Source organism: Branchiostoma lanceolatum, chromosome 15, assembly GCF_035083965.1.
Source record: "Branchiostoma lanceolatum isolate klBraLanc5 chromosome 15, klBraLanc5.hap2, whole genome shotgun sequence".
Lineage (NCBI taxonomy): Eukaryota > Metazoa > Chordata > Leptocardii > Amphioxiformes > Branchiostomatidae > Branchiostoma > Branchiostoma lanceolatum.
This window is the reverse complement of record NC_089736.1, coordinates 5582819-5605587: the sequence shown is the minus strand read 5'-3', so window position 1 is coordinate 5605587 and position 22769 is coordinate 5582819. Positions and strand designations below refer to the sequence as shown.

The following is a 22769-nucleotide window of genomic DNA, read 5'->3' as shown; positions in this document are numbered from 1 at the left end:
TCTGAAAGTCTAGGCGCTCTGTACTGTTTCCTCTGTCAAAGATTTCACGTAAATATTCTGAGAAAAGGTCTTCTACAAGTCATAGACATGCACAGTCAAATATGGTCATAAGAAACAACAACAAAATGTATACAAAACTCATGATTTTCAGCATTATCCTTGGCACATTTGTTGACAGTTGATCAACCAACCTGGGTGTACAGAAATTGCAAAATGGAACGAAATGAAACAAAATGGAACTACAGAGAGTGCAAAATGTAACGAAATGTTTCTGTAGTTCCATTTTGCTCCATTTCGTTCCATTTTGCACTTTCTGAACACCGAACCAAACTACCCTTGATTTTGCGTTGATTTTATAACCTTAGCATAGCCTTATCTTTTTATTACCTTCCTCCATGATGATTGAATGTTATACCTAACGGGCAGCATGCTGCTAACAGGTGACTATACGTCCAGTCCCGTCATGGCTTCGACCGGTAGAGCGTGGGCCTGGCACACGCAAGGTCCGACCCTTCTCCACATTATCGCACCTCCAGCACTAACACCTGACTCCTGTAGTTACTGTAGTTTTCATTGTGCCCTCTGCTGTATGTGTTTGTGTTAGGGTAGAGACTGTTGCGCGGGTACTGTAAATGCAGAAATGTTCGCAGTGGTTTTATGTTTGCGGTTTTCGCGGTGCACTCTTTACCGCGAACTTAAAACCAAGGCAAAAAACTGCTCCATTGTGTGACTGTAGCGCTGCTATTGTTTCAAATACGAACTCAAAACCACCGCAAACACTCCATTTTCTTCCTGACGCGAAATTGAATCCCCATGAACATTTCTGCATTTACAGCATCTCACTGGACTGCGGCAACGTTGGCAACCTCGCTGCAACCGATCGATTTGAAAGAGCGCTCAACAAGTTTTGTCAATGAAAAAAAATCTTTTTAGGCTTTGTGTGTTTTTTAGTCTTCTTAGTCATACTCGTACATTTTGCATAATACTCTTATTATAAAGTCCAGGGTAACATAAATCCAATTTAGGTCTGGTGAGGTCGCCAACGTGCCACTGTCCAGTAAGATACCTGCTGTAGTAGCTGCCGTTGTGCCCTCTGCTGTATGTGTATGTTAGTGTAGAGGCTGTTAGAACAGGGCATTCCCAGAGGACATCAAAAATGGAGTCAGGACAGAAAGCAGATAGATCCTGGCTGTTCATTACAATTAGCAGTCCAACCAATGAGAGAATGGCAATAAGCAGTACAACCAATGAGAGAATGGCAATAAGCAATTCAACCAATGAGAGAGCCAATAAACTTATCCTGAATATCCATCACTGTTAGCAGTTCAACCAATGAGAGAGCCAATAGACTGATCTTGTTTGTCCAACATAATTATCAGGGTAACCAATGAGAGAATGCCAATTATCAGGTTAACCAATAAGAGAGTCAAGAGACATCCATCAATCTTCAGCATCACTAGAAGAAGAGAGATGTATGTCACATCCGGAAGTACATGTAATCTTATGGTTGTAGGGATTGAATTGTATGGTTTAGGAGTGTTTGAAAATGTACTGTACATTGTGAAGAATTAAGGGTACTCAAGTCTTAAGGAAAAATGTATTCATCGACCTACTTCAAAGCTGTCGGGATCTGTCATCTCCCTGTTGTCTTGACTCCAGCCTGATTTCTTGAAGGGAATGCCTTGTAAAAGTAGCCAGAGTGTTATCCTAGTTAGTTCCTGAAGGCTATGGTAGTCCTGGAACTACTGTAACTAGGATGACACTCAGGCTATTGTTCTAGCTGTGTTTGTGTATGTGTTGTGTTTTGACAGCTCTGTAGTAGCTCATCCAAACTATAACTCCTGAAAGCAACTGTCACAGTTAAATCTTAAATGAAGAGGTTGAAGATTTGGTTCAAACTTAAACAAACAAAATATGTAGTTTGAATCTTCTCTGGTTTACAGTGAAATCAATTTCAGAAAATGGAGGGCCTTTTTTCTTGTAATATCAATGGAAACGCTGCATTTCTGGAAATTAATCTGTGTTCTGTTGCCATCTTTTCAAGATTACTGTGATAGTACTGTCAGTAGTAACGGTAGCTACTTTAGACCAGGAGCTAGCCTACTACATGTTGTTGTACATGTAATGATTTATGGCCTCTGTCGGTCAGTATACTATAAACTATATTAGAATGGCTGTGATGAATACTATTGCCCCTATATAGAATTTGTTTTACAGTTATTTAGTTTTCTTGCATTTTCTTTTGTTTCAGGGCTGAAAGTGTTGTAGACAATGCACTTACTAGCATGGCGCATTAGTTTTATCTAAGACAATATCATACAGGCTTCAGACTTCTAGTGTTTGAGTTTATGACAACATATTTTGTTGTAAAATTATATTAAACTTGAGGGCACTTTTATCAACTCTAGCTGCTATGCTTTCAGTTGTACATTATGGAAAGGCCTATAGCGTTTTAAAAATGTTTTTATTCCGAAGTCTGGGACTTGTATGAAATTGTCTTTGCAAACCTTTGTGCTGCATACACATGTATTCTTGTCATAATTTCACTTTATTAACATACTTTCAGATGTCCTGTTATTAACAATTTTTGCCAAAGACGTCCATATCTAATTTATGTATTTGTATTTACCTTTTAACGTAGCACTGTTGCACCAACTAGAAAGAATATCTTGTAGATATGTTGCATGTTGTTTTGTTGTTTGTCTTGTTTGGTTTAGTCTTGTTTTAGTTGGAATGAATGGCATGATTTTATTCATATTATCTTAGTTCAATTATTCATAGCTGTGTTGTTATGTACTGTACATTATCATCATATACAGCATGTTCGTAGGTGTTAATCTATAGTGTAGGCTGTAGTATGATTCTATCTAAAATATAACAATGCTCCCTCTTTCCTTCACTGAAACTTCTATCTATCAAATTGTTGCTATTTTTTTTTTACAAAATGGCAAGATGATCTTGTGGTTAGGGTTGTTGACTTAGAATTTGAAGGTTTTGGATTTGAATCCCTAGCAGGCTCCAATGTTGTTCCTTGGGAAAGGCACTTAACACTTATTTCGTCACTTGACTCAGATGAAAATGGGTACCTAGCTTTGGTTAGGGACACTCATATTTGAAAAGAGCCAACTCGAGGACATTAAAGAACCCACCACACTAAACGAAAAGAGTAGGGGTCCTTCCCGGTGTGAGTTGATCAAACCTTACAATCTGGTCTCTGGATTGACATCTTGAAAAGGTGATAGTCCCCTCTTCCGCCAATCATTCCACAAATGTGGTAAATCTCAATGAGTGGGTAGAAAAAAGAGGAGCATTGTTGTATTGTACCTTTCATATACCATTTGCTACCTATTGCTTTAATGTGATAATTTACATTGTGCTGCCTTTGCCCATGCAGCCAAAGTGGAGAATGTGTCGTTTGACGCGGCGACGCTCCACGCACATCCGGAACAGGCAGCTCAACAGAGGATGGTGGACGACGGCACTGGTAAAGTCCAGGTGAGGATAATGCTTTGTGAAACAATAAAAAAACTTAGTAGTAGGGAAAACTTCTGACAAGGGAGCATAATATGCACTCTATTGATTGCATGCCTAGTAACTGAAAATCATGAAATGTAGGCATATAGCTTTATAAGTTATCTTGTTCACCATTCAACCAACCAACCAACCAACCAACAAACAAACAAAGAAAGGAATACCTCCTTTCTTTGTTTGTTTGTCTGTTAGCTGTCAGCCAAGGTTGATAAATTCTCATCTATCAACCTTGGCTGACAGCTGACAGACATTCCATGACCTGGAATGTCTGTCAGCTGTCAGCCAAGGTTGATAGATGAGAATTTCTACCACATATATTTTCTGTCATTTTTCCAAGTCTGACCTTATACCCTTCACGTCCTGTCAATCTGACGTGCCTGTATATATATATATTTTATATACTGTAGAAATATGATGAAATATATATAAACTGCAGAAACCCAAACAGACATACTGAAAACAGTACCTTCGTAAATGGAGGCGATGAACAAAAATCATGTTGAAAGCTGTAAGACATGCCCCGTCAGGCATCTTAATTCCCTGTGTTGTCCGTGTAGGTGTGGCGTATTGAAGGACCCGAGATGGTCGAGGTGAAGTCCAGCACGTACGGACAGTTCTATGGTGGGGACTGTTACATCGTCCTGTACACCTACCAGGTCCGCAACAGGGATGCCTACATCATCTACTACTGGCAGGTGGGTAACCGCTAGTGCCTATCAACTTGTGAATTTCCTGTTTTATCTATTAGGCCATGTTGATTTGACCTGCTGTTGTTGTAAATCTAGTTTTGAAGACTCATACTTCAGGTTTTTATGTAGTGATGGCATTTCAGTACTGCTTTCAGCTACCAAACAATCAGCACCAAGGACAGACCCCACAAGTAAATCTTTTTTGATACAAAACCAAGACAGGAAATGGAAATGAAATATTTTAAACCAATTCTAAGACTTTGGACCTAACTTCCAGTCAGTTCCCTATGTGCCTAGCATCTGGAACCAGCCGCTTTACTGCATTCAAATAACTACATACAGACAAGCAAACATACCAAACATACCAAAAAATGTCCACACACTTGTCATCCAAAATGTCCTAACATGTTTATCATGACAGGGTCGCCACGCCACAATAGACGAGCTGGGTACATCCGCCTTGAAGGCTGTCGAGCTTGACGACCAGTACAACGGTGCTCCAGTCCAGGTCCGCGTCACCATGGGCAAGGAACCCAACCACTTCCTGTCCATCTTCAAGGGCAAACTCATCATCTATGAGGTAAAGAACAACATCTTAGTACATAACACAAAGCTTAAGGCTGCAGCATTTCTCATGTTGCCACTGAGTCATGCTTTTGGCTAGGATTTATAGACAGGGCATCCCAAAGTTGGGGTGGGGGATTAAAAATTATCCTGTAGCTTTGCATTTTCATTCCACCCAGTGTCTGTTATGAGGAAAAAGTAACTGTTACAGTGGCAATGTGTGTGTGTGTGTGTGTGTGTGTGTGTGCATGGAACACGTGTACATGTTTGCATGTAATTAACAGGGTGTCCTCTGGATGTCCCCTGCAAAAGGTTTTTTACTAGTCTTGAAAAGTTGTCTGAGCCAACGGACTATGAATTTTGAAAAGTCGGGAAAGTCTTTAATATTCTGCTTGGATGCAATCAGAGAAGTGAACTAGAGCTGGAATAGACTGGATTCCAGACTACTCCCAACCCAGTGCTGACCTTGGTTGGGGAGTGGTCAGGAACGAAGTTACAGGAAAGTCCTGAATGTGTGACAGGGGCTTTACTCCAGACACAATTGCAAGCGAGAGCTGCCTCCCTCAACTACAACGATGTTGACTTCGCTCATTTGTCATGGGTTGGCGGAAAAACCTGTCCAGTCTGGACAGTGGAAAAATTGGTCATGTGGTCCTTGCACTGAGGTTTGAACTAAAAGTTGTTTTTCTTCCTGTCCATCAGGGCGGCACCTCCAGGGAGGGCGGCCAGTCGGAGGCAGCGGACACCAGACTGTTCCAGGTCAGGGGTACGGACGAGACCAACACTAAAGCTATCGAGGTAAGACTCATCAGGCAATCAGGCACGTCGGTTCTAGAGGGCCTTGGATAGTTAGGCTAACACATGGATAGTTCAGGCTACACAACCTTGACTTTGTAGATGAATTTTTCTGACTTAAAAATCGATCACAAAACAATGTCATCACTTATTTTTATGATTAATGAACCTAATGTTTCTTATTTTTCTCGTTCTTGGATCAACAAGCTGATTCATGGTTTAAACTACACATGCACAGCAAGATGCATTGTGAGAAATATATCAAAGTTGACGGCCCTTGAGACATGAACAAAACAAAACATGTCCGGACATGGTATCAAACATGGTCTAGACAAGAACTGTTTACAAGTTAGGGGCCTTCACCTTTGAGCTCTTGCATTTGCAGTAGAAACTATGAACCATCTTATTATAAACCTCAGCCCAGTTTAGCAGTCTGTGGCCAAAGGTATAATACCTTAGGCCACAGACATGGCTCTGCGTAGAAAAATGAGTGTTTATGTTGAACTGATGAAGTTATACAATGTCATGTAATTATGACAAGTATCTCCAATATTTTGTTAAAGATATTTCAAAGTTTGAACTAGTAATTGACAAGGTTTATTATTGTCGTTATTCTAACTTACTTGGACATCTGCAGGTGGTGAGTATCTAATTGTCTGGTGTGCCAAAAAAATCTTACTTATACGTTTTTTCACAGCTGTAGTCTGTGTCTTGTCTACTAACATGCAGGCTTTAGAGAGACATCATATTACATGTAACCTTCTCCCTGCTGCCTATCTATATAACTTATACACATTTGGTGCTAAACAGCTATCTTAGCAGACCTAACCTCTTTTTTGTCTGTCTTCTTTAGAGAACAATGTTTTCAGAGAAATCACCAAAATGTTCACTTTGTTACCCAGAACATCTCACTATCTTGCAAGAATTTTCGCTTTTGAACAATTTTGGTGAACTGTATGTTAGTGCACAACCTAGGAATGAACATGTGTACTCCTTTAACACATGATTGCATACTCCTTGCTCTAGAATAACTTTACAAAGTTGATACAAATGATGCTATACTAAACACTTATGGTTTCATCAAAGACAACCATAATATAGCCAAAAATGAATATTATAAGTGTAAATCATTTTTTTCTCCTTCAAAATCACTTTTGGATGTTCTTACTTTGAAACAAAGAACAAACAAAAAAACACAGAAGTTTAACCTTCTCTCTGTTGCATAACCTGGTAACCAATAAGAATTGGTGCCAAAAGGATACCTTAGCAGACTGAGTGTTCAGCCTGGAAAAACAGCCACTAAAGTTTTCTCCTACCCCCGACACAGGTTCCCGCGAGAGCTGCCTCCCTGAACTCCAACGACGTGTTCGTTCTGCAGTCCCCCAGTAACGTGCACCTGTGGTACGGAAAGGTAGGGAAAACTTTCTCTGCTTCACATTTAATTAGTAAATCACCTTTAGGCACCACACCAGTTTTTTACAGTAAATTCAAGCTGTATAAGACTGGACTGTAAGGTTTGATCCACTCACACCGGGGTGGATCTTTGTGACAGGTGTGATGGGTTCTTTAACGTGCTCGAGGTGGCTCTCCTCAAATGCCCTCTTGATCGATATGAAAATTCAAAATTTAATGCATTGAATAGATGCTATGAAAAATCAAATACATTGAATGAATGATATGAAAAATCAATTACATTTAATACATTCAGTTAGATTACCATATATTCACTACTTGTTCTTTTTTAAATATATTCACACCGTTTTTTGACAATTTATTCTTCTATAAAAACCTAATGTGTGTAATAAAAGACAGTCAAATAAACCACAAGCATATACTTAATATGTGTATTGTCTCTCATTAGGGTGCCAGTGGAGACGAAAGGGAGATGGCGAAGACCGTTTCTCGTCTGATCTCCAAACGCGACCCTGAGATCGTGATTGAAGGTCAGGAGAAGCCAGACTTCTGGAACGCCATTGGAGGCAAGGCCCCCTATGCCTCTGCCCCACGTCTGCAGGTGAGTGACACAAAAAGGCTCCCTTGGATAATCGTATTTCATCAGATGATTTGATTTTTGAAACCTTTACACACGTTCATTGGTTCAAACCCTTGTAGTGCCTAGTAGCACATAGGGTAGCAAGTCTCCTTACTGTTTCAGTAGCAGGGTATATTTTTACAGGGAGAGGTTGCCAGCCCTTCCCCTTTAACAAGCTCAAGGCACCTCCTCAAGCATCAAAAGATGGGTGCAGCCCCAACCGAGATGTCCTGACCCCAGGACTTGAACCGATGTCTCCCACTTACCAACTAATTGAAACCAGGAGCTCAACTGTGAGGCTGTTTATTTAAATCTGCAATGTTTATTTTTTCCTGACAGGAGGAGGAACAGGACAACCCGGCGCGACTGTTCCTGGTGTCCAACGCGACCGGCCGCGTCGTGGTGGACGAGATCAGCGACTACACACAGGACGACCTTGAGGAGGACGATGTGATGCTGCTGGACACCTGGGACCAGGTGTTCGTCTGGATCGGCGCCGACGCGAATGCCACCGAGAAACAGGAGTCCCTACGCATCACCAAGGTGGGGAGATTTACGTTTGTTCTCTTGTTGGTTGGTTTGTTCCTTTGTTCAGTGCCCTTGTAGTTCCTAGTGGCACATATGGCAGCAAGTTTCCTTCAAGTTGCTATTTCAGTAGCAGGTTATATTTTTACAGGGAGGGGTTGTAAGCCTGTCCCCTTAAATGTGCTTGAGGCACTAGAAATTGTTATGATTGAAGAAACTAATAACAGTTTTTTTACTATGAATGTGTTTCTTTTCTTTCCTTTTTTAGGAGTACCTGGACACAGACCCAAGTGGCAGAGACCCCGACACCCCCATCATCAAAGTCAAGATGGGATTCGAACCCCCGACCTTTACTGGCTGGTTCATGGCCTGGGACCCCTTCAAGTGGAGTGTACGTACATGTAGAATGCACCCTCTGTTCTGTCATGATAAAGTCAGGGAAGACAATTTTTTGTCACAAAAAGTTCGGAACAGATGTGTACTATTTATTATTACTAACAGCGGTCTCAATGACGCAGTGTTTGGAGTCTATGTTTCGGTTTGTTTGTTTGTGTTGGTGTGTGTCCGTACTTATTTGAATACACTGCCAGTAGATTGGCATGAAGTGAGTCTTCAAACAAGTATTGTTTGTGTACCAGTGTACCAGTGTGGACCCGCTGGACAGAGCCGCTTGGAAGAGCAGTGTGAAGCCTAGCCGACTGCTGCCCACCCCTGTGTCAGGGACCCCAGCAGCAGTATAATCAAATAATGGATACTCCTACTGCTACTTCTACTGTTGAATCTCTCTGTTATTTGATACAGGAAGGGAAGAGCTACGACCAACTGAAGGCTGAGTTCGGAGACGCAAGTGCCGTTGTGGATGTCACTACTGTAAGTATTGCTTAAGACATGGAACTTCTCTTACACTATACACCATACCCTGCCTAAGTTAAAACTTTATTTTTCCTGACTCAGAAAACTCTTTTAAAAAACTTAGTCTTTTTTGTAAGAAGTGCAGCCTTCCTTTTCAGACTTGTAGCTAAGAGATATGCATCTAGTTGAAGCTAGCTGTAGCTAGTCCCTGTCACACATTCATGACCTTCCCAAGATTTTGTAGTAGCCTGGAATCCATCCTATTCTAGTATGCAAGCAGAATAAGACTTTACTGATTGTGATTTTTCAAAATGTATAGTTAGCTTTTAAAGACTAGTAGGCAATGTCGCCGACCAACTCCCAACCACAGATGACCTTGCTCACAACTAGCTCCCAACCATGGTCTGGAAAGGGTTGGGAGGCCATTGTCGGCTTTGTGAGACAGGCCAACTCCTACCGTGGTCTGGAGAAGGTCGGGAGGCCATGGTCAGCTCTGTGTGATTGGCTTAACTCCCAACCATGGTCTGGAGAAGGTCGGAAGATCATAGTCGTCTATGTGTGACTGGACCTTTAGTGGATTAGTTCTAGGCTAGCTAGTTTCTGTAGTTAGATTTCACCTTGTTGCACGTTTTACTGTTCATCAGCTGATCACACAGAGTATGGCAAAATCATCGATTGACGGAAAATCACCAAAGAAAGGCGGCAGCACAGTGGCAGGGGAACCAGTGAGGGTATGCACAACTGAACAGAAACTCTCTCCTCGCCCTCGCGGCAAAAGTGTAACCGTCGTTTTCCTCTTCAAACTAACGTGTTCCTCCTGCTAGGAATGTCGATGTCGTAGGTCTGTCTTTGTTTCACCCTGTCTGCTGCGCTGGCCCCGTATCTTCGGAACATCACGAAAACCAGTCACATCTTTTACAACATCCTTTATCTAAGTTTTAAGTCCTACCCTCACTTGTCAGTTATTAAGGGCAGTGCCAATCTTTGTTTCTAGAGCCCATAGGCCACACACAGATTGGCTACAGAAGGGAGGGTAGTGGTACAAGTCCTTTATACCAGTATTACAGCCATCCAGCCTATTGCGGAATGTGTATTGCAATGAATGCTGGGAAGAATGCCAAGCCTCCACTGTACCATACATTCAACTTACATTGGGCTGCCTTTTTTTTAGCGGGGGTGTCATGCAAGTAATTAAACCCTGGCTAGCCATAATGATATACTGACATTAATGTTGGAACTTACTGGGACTGTTACTAGTTTAAGGATCCATGCACGTGCAAGGTTGTTTCTTAAGATACTGGATATTGCTAATTATAAGTGTAAGTTGAAGATACCAAGCTGAGCGTTAGGTTGTAAAGGTATAATCTGCCTTGAAGGTGGATTGATAAATCTTAATGTAATGCCTACACTGGAGGCATTCTCACTGAACCTTAAGAAGCAGTACTAGTTTCTATCTTTTCTCAACCAGGTAGGTATACTGAAAGACAAAACAATCACCAATCTTCCTATAGCTCAAACTGAGATGATTTAAAAAAAAAAAGTTTTACCCTAAACTGAGTCACCACAATCATTGCTTTATTCTAAGCACTGACTTCTATCAATCAAATCTTACCTTCTTCTGTGTGCTTCGATCTATTCTTTGTGTGATTCTGCTGTAATTTTAGTTCTTCAATGTGTTACAATCTCAATCTCAATCAACTAGTACCTTTAAGAAAGACTTCCAGGCTTATTTTCATCTATTTTTGAATTGTCTGCACAGACAGTAGAGATGATTATTTGTACCAACTTTCAGGTACATGTTACTTCACTCAGCACAAAAAGTTTGGAAACTTGGATTTGATCAATCATTAAATTCTTGATTAATACTTTACCAATTGTATGTATCACTGGAAAGGGTATCTAATAACCTTTAAACTGATACCATATTTGTCATAATCCTACATTCCAAGGTCTAACGCCAGAGCTGACTATGCAAGTCTGTCACACAAAAACATGCCACAAAAAAAAAAAAATAAGTGGAACATTATTATTATCATTATATAACTTTTTAAAAGTCTTGACAACATACTTTTTAAAAGTTTCAACCCACTTGTTTTTTTTATGAACGATTTCTGGGAAGATACTCCTAAGGCTGAGTTAGAAAGGAAGATTTTATGACAAAATTCTTTTGTACACAACCGTGTTATGTACCTAGCCGACATTTTGGTAACCGTCTGTCACCTTCCTCGGGGCAATATTGACTGGCTCTACTCTGCGCTGCAGCAGACGGTCCAATCTCCAAGCAGATCTCCATGGTGCGCCGAAAATCGTATATGCTAGCCAGAGAAGCTCCAGTCAGCCAGAGAAGCTCCAGTCAGCCAGAGAAGCTCCAGTCAGCCAGAGAAGCTCCAGTCCGCCCTGTACTAGCATATACGATTTTCGGCGCACCGTGGAGATCTGCTTGGAGATTACACCGAAACGTCAGCTAGGTGTAACCACTTGGTTGTGTACAAAGAACTTTGATATCCAGTATTTTACTGACCTGATAAAACTCATTCACGGATGTAAGACAAGAAGACTTGAAAGTATTGGACCTGTGTGTTTCTGTAGGATGTCGGACAGATGAACTTGAACGGGAACTTCGTGCCAGGACAGACCTTCTCCTATGACGAGCTGGTTGCAGAGGAACTTCCTGAAGGTGTGGACCCAACTAAGAAGGAAGTGAGTTCTTCAAATTTCTTACATCATATTTGTTAACTCGGAAAACGTGTGTTGAGATCTTGAATGAGCTTTATGCTGAATTCAGAAGAATCCCAACATATTATTTCAATAAAATCAAGGAAGACAATTACGCAACATTACATGGTCTCGCTACGAATCACATGACTAAGACGGCTTTGCAGTTACTGTAATTAAGTAGGCTGCCTATGCCTACTGGAAAAGAGCATGCAGGCCCTCTTGAATCTGCTCGAGGTGTGGCTATCCTCAAACACATGACCTTTGCTTTACGTCACATCCAATAGGACGTCCCTAACCAAAGCTAGGTACACTACCAAAAATGCATTTTCTTATTTTTCTTATTCTTCCTTGTTTTTTCTTGTACTAAGAAAATTTATCTTGCATGAAGCACATTATTCTGTGTACAAGAATTTCAAAAAGTCCCTGTTTTGAGCAAATTCAAGAAACCCATATTTTTCTTGCACTAAGAATTTTGTTCTTACAGCTATTCAACCAATACTTCTAGAATATTGTTCTTGCAGTCAGAATGTTTAAGACAAAATTTCTTACACATAGATTGAATTTCTTGTTAAAGGTTAAAGGTCTTGTTTTCTTGGGCCTAGAATGAGTTTCTTGTACTAAGATTGGGATTCTTGTACAAAGAATACTTTTCTCTTCAAGACTGAATTTCTCACACCTAGAAGGAGTCTCTTGTTCTGAGATCAGGGTTCTTGTACTAGGAATACCTTTCTTTCCTCAAGACAGAATTTCTTACACCTAGAATACGTTCCTTGTTCTAAGATTAAGATTCTTGTACCAGGAATACCTTTCTGTCCTCAAGACTGAATTTCTTACACCTAGAATAAGTTCCTTGTTCTAAGATTAAGATTCTTGTACCAGGAATACCTTTCTGTCCTCAAGACTGAATTTCTTACACCTAGAATAAGTTCCTTGTTCTAAGATTAAGATTCTTGTACCAGGAATACCTTTCTGTCCTCAAGACTGAATTTCTTACACCTAGAATGAGTTCCTTGTTCTAAGATTAAGATTCTTGTACCAGGAATACCTTTCTGTCCTCAAGACTGAATTTCTTACACCTAGAATGAGTTCCTTGATGTAAGATTACGATTCTTGTACCAGATAAACTTACTGTCTTTAAGACTGAATTTCTTATAGCTACAATAAGTTTCATGCAAGTAGAAGTGTTTCTTGTACCTTTCTTTCCCCAAGACTGATTTCCTTAAAAACCTAGAAACAGTTACTTAATTCAAGATTAATATATTGTATCAAGAATACCACTAAATTGATAGTATGTTCCAAACATATTTATTATCATCAAGAAGTTCAGTGCAAGTTTTTCTTTGTTTTGTACGTTAACAATAATTCTTAGATAAATGTTGCAGGTACAATTACCAATTTGTGATATTTCCTAACATCGTCAATTTGTAATTCGCCCCTATCTCGTCATCATGCATGCATCCATTTTCCTGATACTTTGCCTGCATGTGAATTAATTGCAGTTCTACAACAGTCTGACTGTCAGTGCTGCAGTGTTGTCGTTTGTATAACTGACGACTTTTCCAAACTGGATACGGGGATATCTTCTCTGGTCCAGCATATTTCTAAGCCTAGAAGAAAAGCACAAAGACTATATGAATGATTGTTAATCCCTATATCGCCCCCCCTCCCCCCTGATACTGTTCATGCGAATAACATGATTGTCATTCTAATCCACCTTATCCAACATTCAAATACCATTTTAAACTTGAGATGGGGGCATCATCTTTTGTACAACTGGTTTCTAAGCCTAGAACAACACACGGGACAATCTCCTTGCAAAGTCTGACTTTATGGTGAATGATTGTCAATCAGGACCTATATCGCCCCCCTCCCACTGTACTAAAGATATATTCGTGCATCAGCATGATGTATATTAAATGTGTTTTCCTTTTCTTGAAAATATGTTGCAGGTATTCGTGCACTCAAGTTACAGAAGTTGCAATAACTGGTTGGCTTTATCATTCAACCACAAGAATAAGACTGAGCATATTAGTTAGAAAATTGTAATAATTTCCATGGTGGCAGCAGTGACGTACCTGGGGCAGATTTGCAGCTTCGCCTTGGCTTGGGTAGCATTTTGGAACTTCAAAAATGTTATCCATGTTGTCTACAGGATCCCACATGATGCACAAAAGTGTCATTACAAAACCTGCCACATCTTTGCCCTAAATATTGTAAGATCTAACGCACATCAGACAGATATGTCTAAGGACAAAAGTTACCAACGGCCTGAATTCAAATTTTGGAGCAAAGGATGATGGGATTAATTTCCCATGATTCATAGCCTCATTAGCATTCTTGTTCCGAGAATTAATTTCTTAAACCGTCTGATATCTAGAAAATAATATAATATCATTCTGATTTCATTTGGCTTTTTACATATCTTGATATTCAAATTCAGTAACTTTTTAAACAGAAGTTAGCACAAGAAAAACTATATGCATCTGAAAATTCTTCACCAAGTAAAACAAGAATCATCTTTTCTGGACTTTCTTGATAAAAATCACAAGAACATTCAAGAATCTTATGCTAGTGATAGCTTGTTTTGGAATTTCTTGTTTTTCTTCCATGTTTTTATTAGTATTAGTCAAGTTAAGTTAAGAAACATTTTCTTGCATCTTCTTATATATCACCAAGAAAAACAAGAATCATCTTTCTTAAACTTTCTGAACAAAGAAACCAAGAACTTGGAAGAATTTTATGAAAGTTATAACTTGTTTTAGAATTTCTAGATTGTCTTGTTTTTCTTAACAGTATTCGGTCAAGGTAATGAAGAATCTAATTCTTGTTTCTTCTTAAATATTACCAACAGAAACAAGAATCACATTTCCCAGACTTTTTACATCTATTTATTAGAAACATCAAGAAAATTCAAGAATATTCTTCTTAGTGATATCAAATTTAAGAAAAAATGGGCACATGGCAAGAAAAAAAATCTTATGGGTAGATTTGATAAAATACTCCATTTGACCAAACAAGAAATGAATCTTGTGTGAAGACTGAAAAAGAAAGTTTTACTTAAATTTCTAGAAGATTCTTGTAGGTGAGCGTTATACAAGAACTACTTTCTTCACTTAAGAAAAACAAGAATAAAACTCTTCATGCAAGAATTAACATATATAGATTTTGCTGAGTGTTTCTTGATTTTTCTCAAACTTTCTTTGTATTAGAAAATCTTTCTCCCCTTAAGAAAAAACAAGAAAACAAGAAAAATAAGAAAAAATATTTTTGGTAGTGTACTCATTTTCACCTGAGTCAAGTGGGAAAATAGGTGTAAGATGCCTTTTCCAAGGGCACAACAATGGAGTCTGCCAGGGATTCGAACCCAGAAATTTTAGGTTATAAGTCAACCCTGACCATGCACGAGATTGTGACCATAGTTTGTCGAGAACACAAGATACCAAAATCAGAAGTTCCATTGCAGGCCCAAAATCTAATCATTTGGAGGTCTCATCAAGACCTACCCACATACCAAATATCAAGACAATTAATCCAGGCGTTCTCAAGTTATCGTGTTGACTGACACACACACACACCAACGCTACCGAGAACATATTTACCTTCTTGTCTTTTGTTTAGATTGAAGATATTTGTGTTGAGTGTCTTTTGTTTAGATTGAAGATATTTGTGTTGAGTGATTTTAGAAAGAAAATGTTTTTTATTCAAAACTAACACACCTCTCTTCCTTATGTTAGCTGTACCTGTCTGACGAAGACTTTGAGAGTATTTTTGGGATGTCCCGAGACAAGTTCAACAGCCTGGCCGGCTGGAAGAGAACGGGCCTTAAAAAGGAGAAGAAACTTTTCTAGACGAAAGAAAATTTAAGACGCCAGCCCGCTGGCATCGTAGCTATGCACTGTAACCAACCAGGTGACACTGGCAACCAGCACTCCAGGGGTCATAGGTTAGATGGTTTATATTTTCGACCAATGACGTGCTTGAATGTGGTACTTAGAATGATGCCTGATTTTGAAGATACACAACAACAAAAGTGGCATTTAAGAAATAGATACAGTACAAGAGTTTGGTGGCACTTATAAGAAAGAAGAAGGCTACTGAGACCTTACCAAAATCACAAATATTCAAAAAAAGGTGTTGAGAGTTCCCCCTGGATTGCTGATGAACCACGTATTGCCAATAATGCCTTACGTATTACAGAGATAGGTAATAGTACCTGCGTGTACAAGTGTATTGCATACACCGTGCAGAAATTGAAGAATTATGGACAAAGTTTTTTTGTAAGAGGGTGATTTTGTATGTATCCATCTGTAAGAGAAATGAGTTGAATAAATGGCAACCTTATATAGGATATGGCTTTCCTGTAGTGATAGACTTATGTCATTCCAACTTGTAGGAAAAAATCATAATTAAAGAACAATGCAATAAATATAGTGGCTTGCTGTGTACACAAACTCATTTTAGTTCAATTTACTATTCAGAATTGATAAATAGCATTGATACTGGCTTTTTTTGCAAGCTGTGTTAGGTACAACTCGACATCACATGTAAAGAGTTAGAGAAATGCATCGAAGCTGAGATAGGTATTCAGAAAAGCAATAATTTTGTTTGCAGCATATTTAGTTTGATGTAATTCACTGGCTTCTGAGGGGAAAGGTGTTGAAATTGTTCACTTGAAGCACAAGAATCGCACCAAAAATAGGCATGCATAAAAGATGGTTATTTCTAGCTGACCAATGATAGGAGGCAACACAAGAGATTTATTAACCAATCAGAGTGTGTCATACATAAATTCTTAAGTGATTGACAGGTAGTTCAGACGAGAAATTATGCAATACATCGTGTCAGCAGACTGCATAAAAGTAATCCGCAAATTTCTCAAATGCAGTTTTCACCTTTATAGCTACTTAAGGTTTAAGAAATGTTGTAATCTATTCATGCTTAGCACTTAAAAGTAAGAAAGATATTTGAATGGAAGATATTATACTATTGAACCTTACATGTACTTCTTTGAGATAGACATTAATCATCTAAAAGTGTTGAATTTCAGATTCACTAGAATAGAGTTCTATGCTTAATATAAGTTTGTAGGAAGATTTTGATTTTGTAGCTTTTCATTGATGCTACCACAGATACATAAAGTCACCATTTTGAGGCATTCCATACTATTATTCTTGTATAACTCTCTTATAGAGTGTACGTTAGGTAACTGCCTGAGAAATGATGTATGTGCTTGGTGGACTTCTCTATGGTTTTTCCCTTGTCATATAGCATTAAAGGTTTGCATAATAATTATGATTTTTCTATCGATTGCGAGGACCAAGCTTCTGATTGTATTTGGCACGTGCAATTGAGTCCAGGTGTTTTTTCCTGACTCCAGACCACACTAGAACAGAGGATCTTGGCACGTAAAGATGATTAAAAAAAACCCAAAGCATTTGTGATATTCTTCTGCATAGATAAATTTCACTGTCGATCACTGCATTATTAAAAGCTCTGTGTGAAAAAATGTTGCTTGGTATATAATCGGTATGTTCTGCAAAGATTTTCCCGTCATTATCACATGGGAACCAATGAGGTGCTTACTTACAGATCTTGTGTTGTTCAGTAGTAGACCAATCAGAGCTTGCATTCCTTCTGTAGAGTTGTGACAAATAAAGGTCTTTGTAACAATGACTGCTATTGGTTTCCTGTGAAAGTTTTTTTTAACAATTGTGAATGGTTTTCTGTTAGCAGACAACTTGTGTATTATTTGTCCATCTGTCAAAGGTCCACAAAAGCTTTTCTTGTTATCTCAATATATTGGTGCAGAAAATCATTCTGTTCAGTTATCTTCTATGAAATAAAATAAGAAAAACTACCCCTGCAGTTCAATTACAAGCTGCTAGGGGGCACAAACCTACACTTCTTCCTGACATCAAAAGCTAACTGCCATAAAAAAGATTAAAAACACCATGTCCAGTGCAAAAATAAGTTCTCCTGCAGAACCAGGGAAAGCCGCTAGGGGTCCATGATCGATCTTGACCTTCGTCTTCCCAACACCTACCCACAAACCAAACATCATCACAATCCATTATGCTGACCATGCACACATACTAGTACATGTATCTGGAAATACAAACACACACACAGACAGGCCAAATTCATGGAGGTAACAAACAAACGCACACACACACATACCTAGCCAGTCCACCACAGACGAAACCGAAAACATAACCTGGCGAAGGTAACAATTTTCAGTTTAGTTGCTGAAAAGCCCCATTCTTGGTCACTTACTAACGACCTCTACCGACTTTTATAAGATGTGCAGCTACCACAACGTGATTGTTCGAACCGGCGCCTTGACCAGCACAAACAAAACGAAGTAACGTTACACAACGATCCAAAATCAAACATATGTTTGGAGATAATGTTCTTTTTACTGATATCTATAGTTAATCAGTTATTTATGAACCCTCTCGCCAACAAGCTTTATTCATTGTCTAAATGGTCGTAAGACTCGTAGCATACATTTGTACATGTACACAGTCAAACCTATCCGCAAGAAGACAACCCAAGGGACCGATACTGGCGATAGAATGTGGACAGCCGTGGTCACTATAGACAGAATTCTTAATGCTTGTGTCAATTGAGAAATATCAAGGGATCACCAAATAGTGGTCACATTAGCCAGGTGGTCCTTTAATATGTCGAGGTGGTCACTTGTATAGGTTTGACTGTGTATCATAACCCAAATCCGTTGCCCCTTCCAATTCGAGACTCTATATCCCCCCCCCCCACTCGCCTAATGTCCTTCCGATCGTTTGCAGACTCCATGACCTCCTCTTGACCTTGGACGTGTCTGTTTGCCTTCAGAGAACAAGACAAGCGATATGAAACACGACAGGCGAACACTGGGCCCTTCCTGCAGCCTGGGTTTCGTCTGCGCTCAGACTGTCTGGTCTCGTCGCAAGCTTCATTTACCGTTCAAGTCAACCAGATCTTTGTTTAAGATTGAATATCAGATCCAACATTGAAAATGGCTTTTAAAGTTACTGTAGATGCAGAAATGTTCACGGTGAACGCGACTTAAAACCACCGCGAAACTTTTTGCCCACCTATAACTCTAGCGCTACTAATGTTTCAAACGCAAACTTAAAACCACCGCGAACACTCCCATTTTCTTCCTACCGCGAATTAAGAACCACGCGAACTTAAAAATGCATTTACAGATACTGAAGAACCTGTCTAGACGCGATGGAAAAGAGAAATTTTGAGATATCATCAGCATGTATATATAAACGTATTGTTTGCGAGAAGCGCTGGACCAGGAAATCGACGACAGGTGGCTAAAAACTTTTCCAGAGATTTCTTACCTAGGCTCCACTTTTGAAATGTCTGTTATACAAGTTATTAGACAGAAAAACAATAGTATTGCTAATAATGGATCACTTGTATCCCGATGGGAGCGTAAAGGAATGATGGAATCAGATGAAGGAAGTTTTCGGAAAACTACGTCCCTCGGATGTGACGTTAAATGGAGGTCCGTGTTTGAGGAGAGCCACATGCATGCACCTCAGCGACACTTATCGAAGAGAGTAGGGGTCCTTCCCGGTGTGAGTGGATCAAACCATACCGTCAGTACATAGGCTATAGAATCTGGGCAGCAAGTTGAAGTTGATAGCCTCAAAAACAAACAAGAAGGAACAAGTTCAAAAGCGCACATTTGAAGCTCAGTTAACCATTTCTATAATCCTCCGAACCTTGTATCTTTTTATTTCAAGAAAGCGCCGACGGTTCTAAGTCTAGTCTTTGACCTTGTCTTGTCTTTTCGTCATTACCTAGAGAAGAAGCTGGCTGTGCCCGCACACGATGGTTTATTTGCTTTACGGACTTCGTTTTTCCCTGTTACTTTCTTTGCATAGGAGGTTAACCAGCCACAAAATTGAAAGTACAAGAACTTTGACCCCTTTGGACTTTAAAGACGGACACATTAAGAATTTAACCCTCTCCATTTTCCTATGTATAAATGATAGAACCTTGAAACACCGTCAAACTTTTTAACACAGTGGCCATCCGCGTAAATGTGAGGATCTGATATTATGAACGCTTCCTGAGTTCAGGTATGGATTTATTTACATACCAGTCAAAGCGAAACAGTCTTAAATATTTCTAGGCAAGAACACATTTCAAAAGCACACAAAAAAAGTACTGAGTATGTATTTGCAACAACATGAACTACAGGTATACAAGAGTTGAACAGGTTGTCTACGTATAAACAAAATGATGACAGTAATGGGGAAAAGTTTGTACAGATAATCTTTAAATCTTGGATCGTTAATCCTAATCTTTTAAACACAGACTTGAGGAAGGGTCTGTCACGTTTTCCGACCGTCTAGACATGACAAGATCCTCCCTTAAGAAGTACACACATCAGGCTGAAGAACACCAGAGGGAATCCTTGTCACTGAGACGGGAGTTTCTTTCATCTAAATAGTCTAGGTTCCCGGGCCTTTTCCAGGGCCTGCATTCTTCTTCAAAGTCTCAAGCAAATGATCAACCAGTCAACAAAAATTGTAATGGTGGTCAAAAATCTATAGTTTTGTATGCAAACCTATCATAGAAAAGCTTGGATACAATACTACAAAATCTACGGCACGTCTTCACGGGTCAACTAGCTACCCCCCACTTTTTCCCGACGTCAAAAGCTATCTGTCATCCCAAGACCATAGCATCCCTTCTTGTTATCCTCTTCAGAACATTTTGACAAAAACGCCCCTGCAATTTCTGAACTGGCCGATGGGGGGCACAAGCTTGAGTAAACAGATACGCACAAACACACGGGACACACAGACACACAAGAAAGTAGTTACGACTTTCTATACATATGAAAACCGTCACACAATCTCATGAATCTAGCAGTGTTGCTGACACGGTTCTTGCTTGTTTGAACCGTCCATCGCATGACAACAGACTTGTGTTAACGACTCTGTGCGGTTGAGTTAGCAGACTTTGGCCCTCGAACAACCGGGGCAAAGTCTAGTTTAAATACGCTCATGTCTGTCACGTCGCACTATGGCATCCTGCCAGGGTCTCCTCACTAAACTATCAAAGCCACAGAGGGCGCTGAGATGTCACGCGAACTGGAATGATCCCAAACAATCAACCGATCTAACGCAGTATATAGCTGTCATTCAGTTCAACAAATCATAGAATGAAATCTAATTAGCGGTTTGACCAATGAGAGAGTGGCTGTTGAGATGACACGCGATCTGGAATGATCCCAAACAATTAACCAATCAGTAACTCAGTATAACTGTCCATCAGTTCGACAAATTAAAGAGAATGCAAACCTAATTAGCGGTTCGACCAATGAGAGAGTGACTGTCATGACTGTCAAATATTTGCTTTTTTATGTCATGATTTTGTATTTCTGCGTTTTGATGAAGGTGGGCGGGGCTATGGAATCGGTCTATTCTGCAGTTTGACATCCTATATTTGATTGTGTCACTACTCACGGTTGTACGAGTTGTGAGTTTGTTTAAAACCTTTCATTAGGCCGAGGGACATAAATGCTGAGTTTCTGATTACAGTCCTGAAAAAAGGGTCGGTAGTTGGGGTTTTCTTTACTTTTCTTTTAAGATTTGGGCCGAAGTGATTTGACAAATACAGTCTGATGATAAACGTCAACTCGAAATGCATCATGACAATATGTATTTTCAACATCATGTTAATATTGTAATTACACATATATACACTTTTTGTACATCAATAAACTGAACAATGTTTACTGCACATTCTTACATCAACGTGTCTGTGTGCCACTGGGTGGTGGTACGGTGGTGGTTGACATCGGTGCCGCCGGTGCCCTATAGGGCTACTCACGCCCTCTGAGTTCAACAGTAGTGCCCTAACGCCCCCCTCAAGTTCAATATTGAAAATCCATCTCAAGATCTTGCCAATTAATTGTTAGGTGAACAGGTACTGAAATAATTGTGAAAAGCAAACGAAATTTCAGTGTGCTGCTTTACGTCGTGAGATAGAGCTGAAAATTAAACACGTTTGAAAAAAAAGGGAGGTAAACTTGCACATACACCTGTTTTGCCCTCCAAAAGTTTCATGTTGTGATAAAAAAATAAACATAAACATCTTTGGAGTGAAGAAAAGCTGGACATAAAAAGGATTGTGTCTTCCGCGGACATGATTGATGTGTAACATCAGCTTTGAATAGACTAAGCAATGACGTTATAATGTCCTTGTGCTAACCCAACACCTGCTGTTGATTTTGAACTTGTAAAAAGAAAAATTCCTGGCAAAGGGACGGGGCAAGGACGAGACAACGACTTGACTACAAGTCTCGTAGTCTGTCAAGGTCATATATAACCTTAAAGAATTCTGGAGTAGCGTTTTCTCGAAATAGGTGGTCATACTTTAGTTCCATGCAGTATGGCGAATTCACATGACAAAACGTTAGTCCGCACTGACATTCGCCCTGGGACGTGATACACTTTTGAGTATGAAATATCATATTTGATATTAATTTGCCAAGCACATAAAGTTTGTTACATATGGGATGTGCCGTAGGTTTATCTTTTATTGCCAAACGTTAGACCACAAATCGTGCTGTCTGAAACGTCTGACCGTGTACAAAATCATCCAGTTGTTCGAAAACTTTTGTATTGAGTTAATCATAAATTCAAAATGGTACTCTCCAAGCAGAGGTTCGGTTCAGACTTGTTTTTTACACATTTGGCAGCCTTTGCGACATAAAGAAAACCTGACAAGAAAGAAAGCCCGACAAAATCGCCTAGAAATACATTAAAGCAGGCGGAGTCGAACCTCTGCTTGGAGTGTAACAAAATGGCGTTCACGGTGATCTTGAACTGAACTTGACTTTGCACAAAACAGCACGACAACTCCTCCAATGTCACCATGTGTTCTCCAAACTCCTCTAACATGTACGTGACTTTTGACCACCCCCAACCAATGATTATATAGCACACTGCCCAGCCAACCACACAATCCAAAAAGTAAATATTGAAAATCTCGCTTCACTCACTCCCAGTCAGTCTATTTTCCCAACCCGG

General features: G+C 39.7%; 1 protein-coding gene and 1 long non-coding RNA gene across 4 annotated transcripts in view; one reads left to right on the top strand and one right to left on the bottom strand.

The window, feature by feature from the left end:
- The window catches only part of LOC136420396 (advillin-like), a 40766-nt gene extending 23387 nt beyond the window's left edge, over positions 1-17379 (top strand). Inside the window, exons 12-24 of one of the 3 annotated variants that reach the window (XM_066407286.1) lie at positions 441-503; positions 3395-3495; positions 4089-4226; positions 4642-4800; positions 5487-5582; positions 6907-6990; positions 7441-7593; positions 7951-8154; positions 8405-8527; positions 8938-9006; positions 9633-9719; positions 11578-11688; positions 15441-17379. In XM_066407286.1, the coding sequence (XP_066263383.1) occupies positions 441-503; positions 3395-3495; positions 4089-4226; positions 4642-4800; positions 5487-5582; positions 6907-6990; positions 7441-7593; positions 7951-8154; positions 8405-8527; positions 8938-9006; positions 9633-9719; positions 11578-11688; positions 15441-15554 (1502 nt within the window). In that variant the 3' untranslated portion in view covers positions 15555-17379. The remainder of the gene's footprint in view (positions 1-440; positions 504-3394; positions 3496-4088; positions 4227-4641; positions 4801-5486; positions 5583-6906; positions 6991-7440; positions 7594-7950; positions 8155-8404; positions 8528-8937; positions 9007-9632; positions 9720-11577; positions 11689-15440) is intronic. The other 2 variants (XM_066407287.1, XM_066407288.1) reach the window with 2 other exon arrangements.
- Positions 12993-14579, bottom strand: LOC136420398 (uncharacterized). The gene is made up of 2 exons (XR_010753203.1): positions 13782-14579; positions 12993-13313 (listed from the first exon to the last, which is right to left on the bottom strand). It is a non-coding gene; the product is annotated as an uncharacterized lncRNA (long non-coding RNA).
- Positions 17380-22769: the final 5390 nt, after the last annotated feature.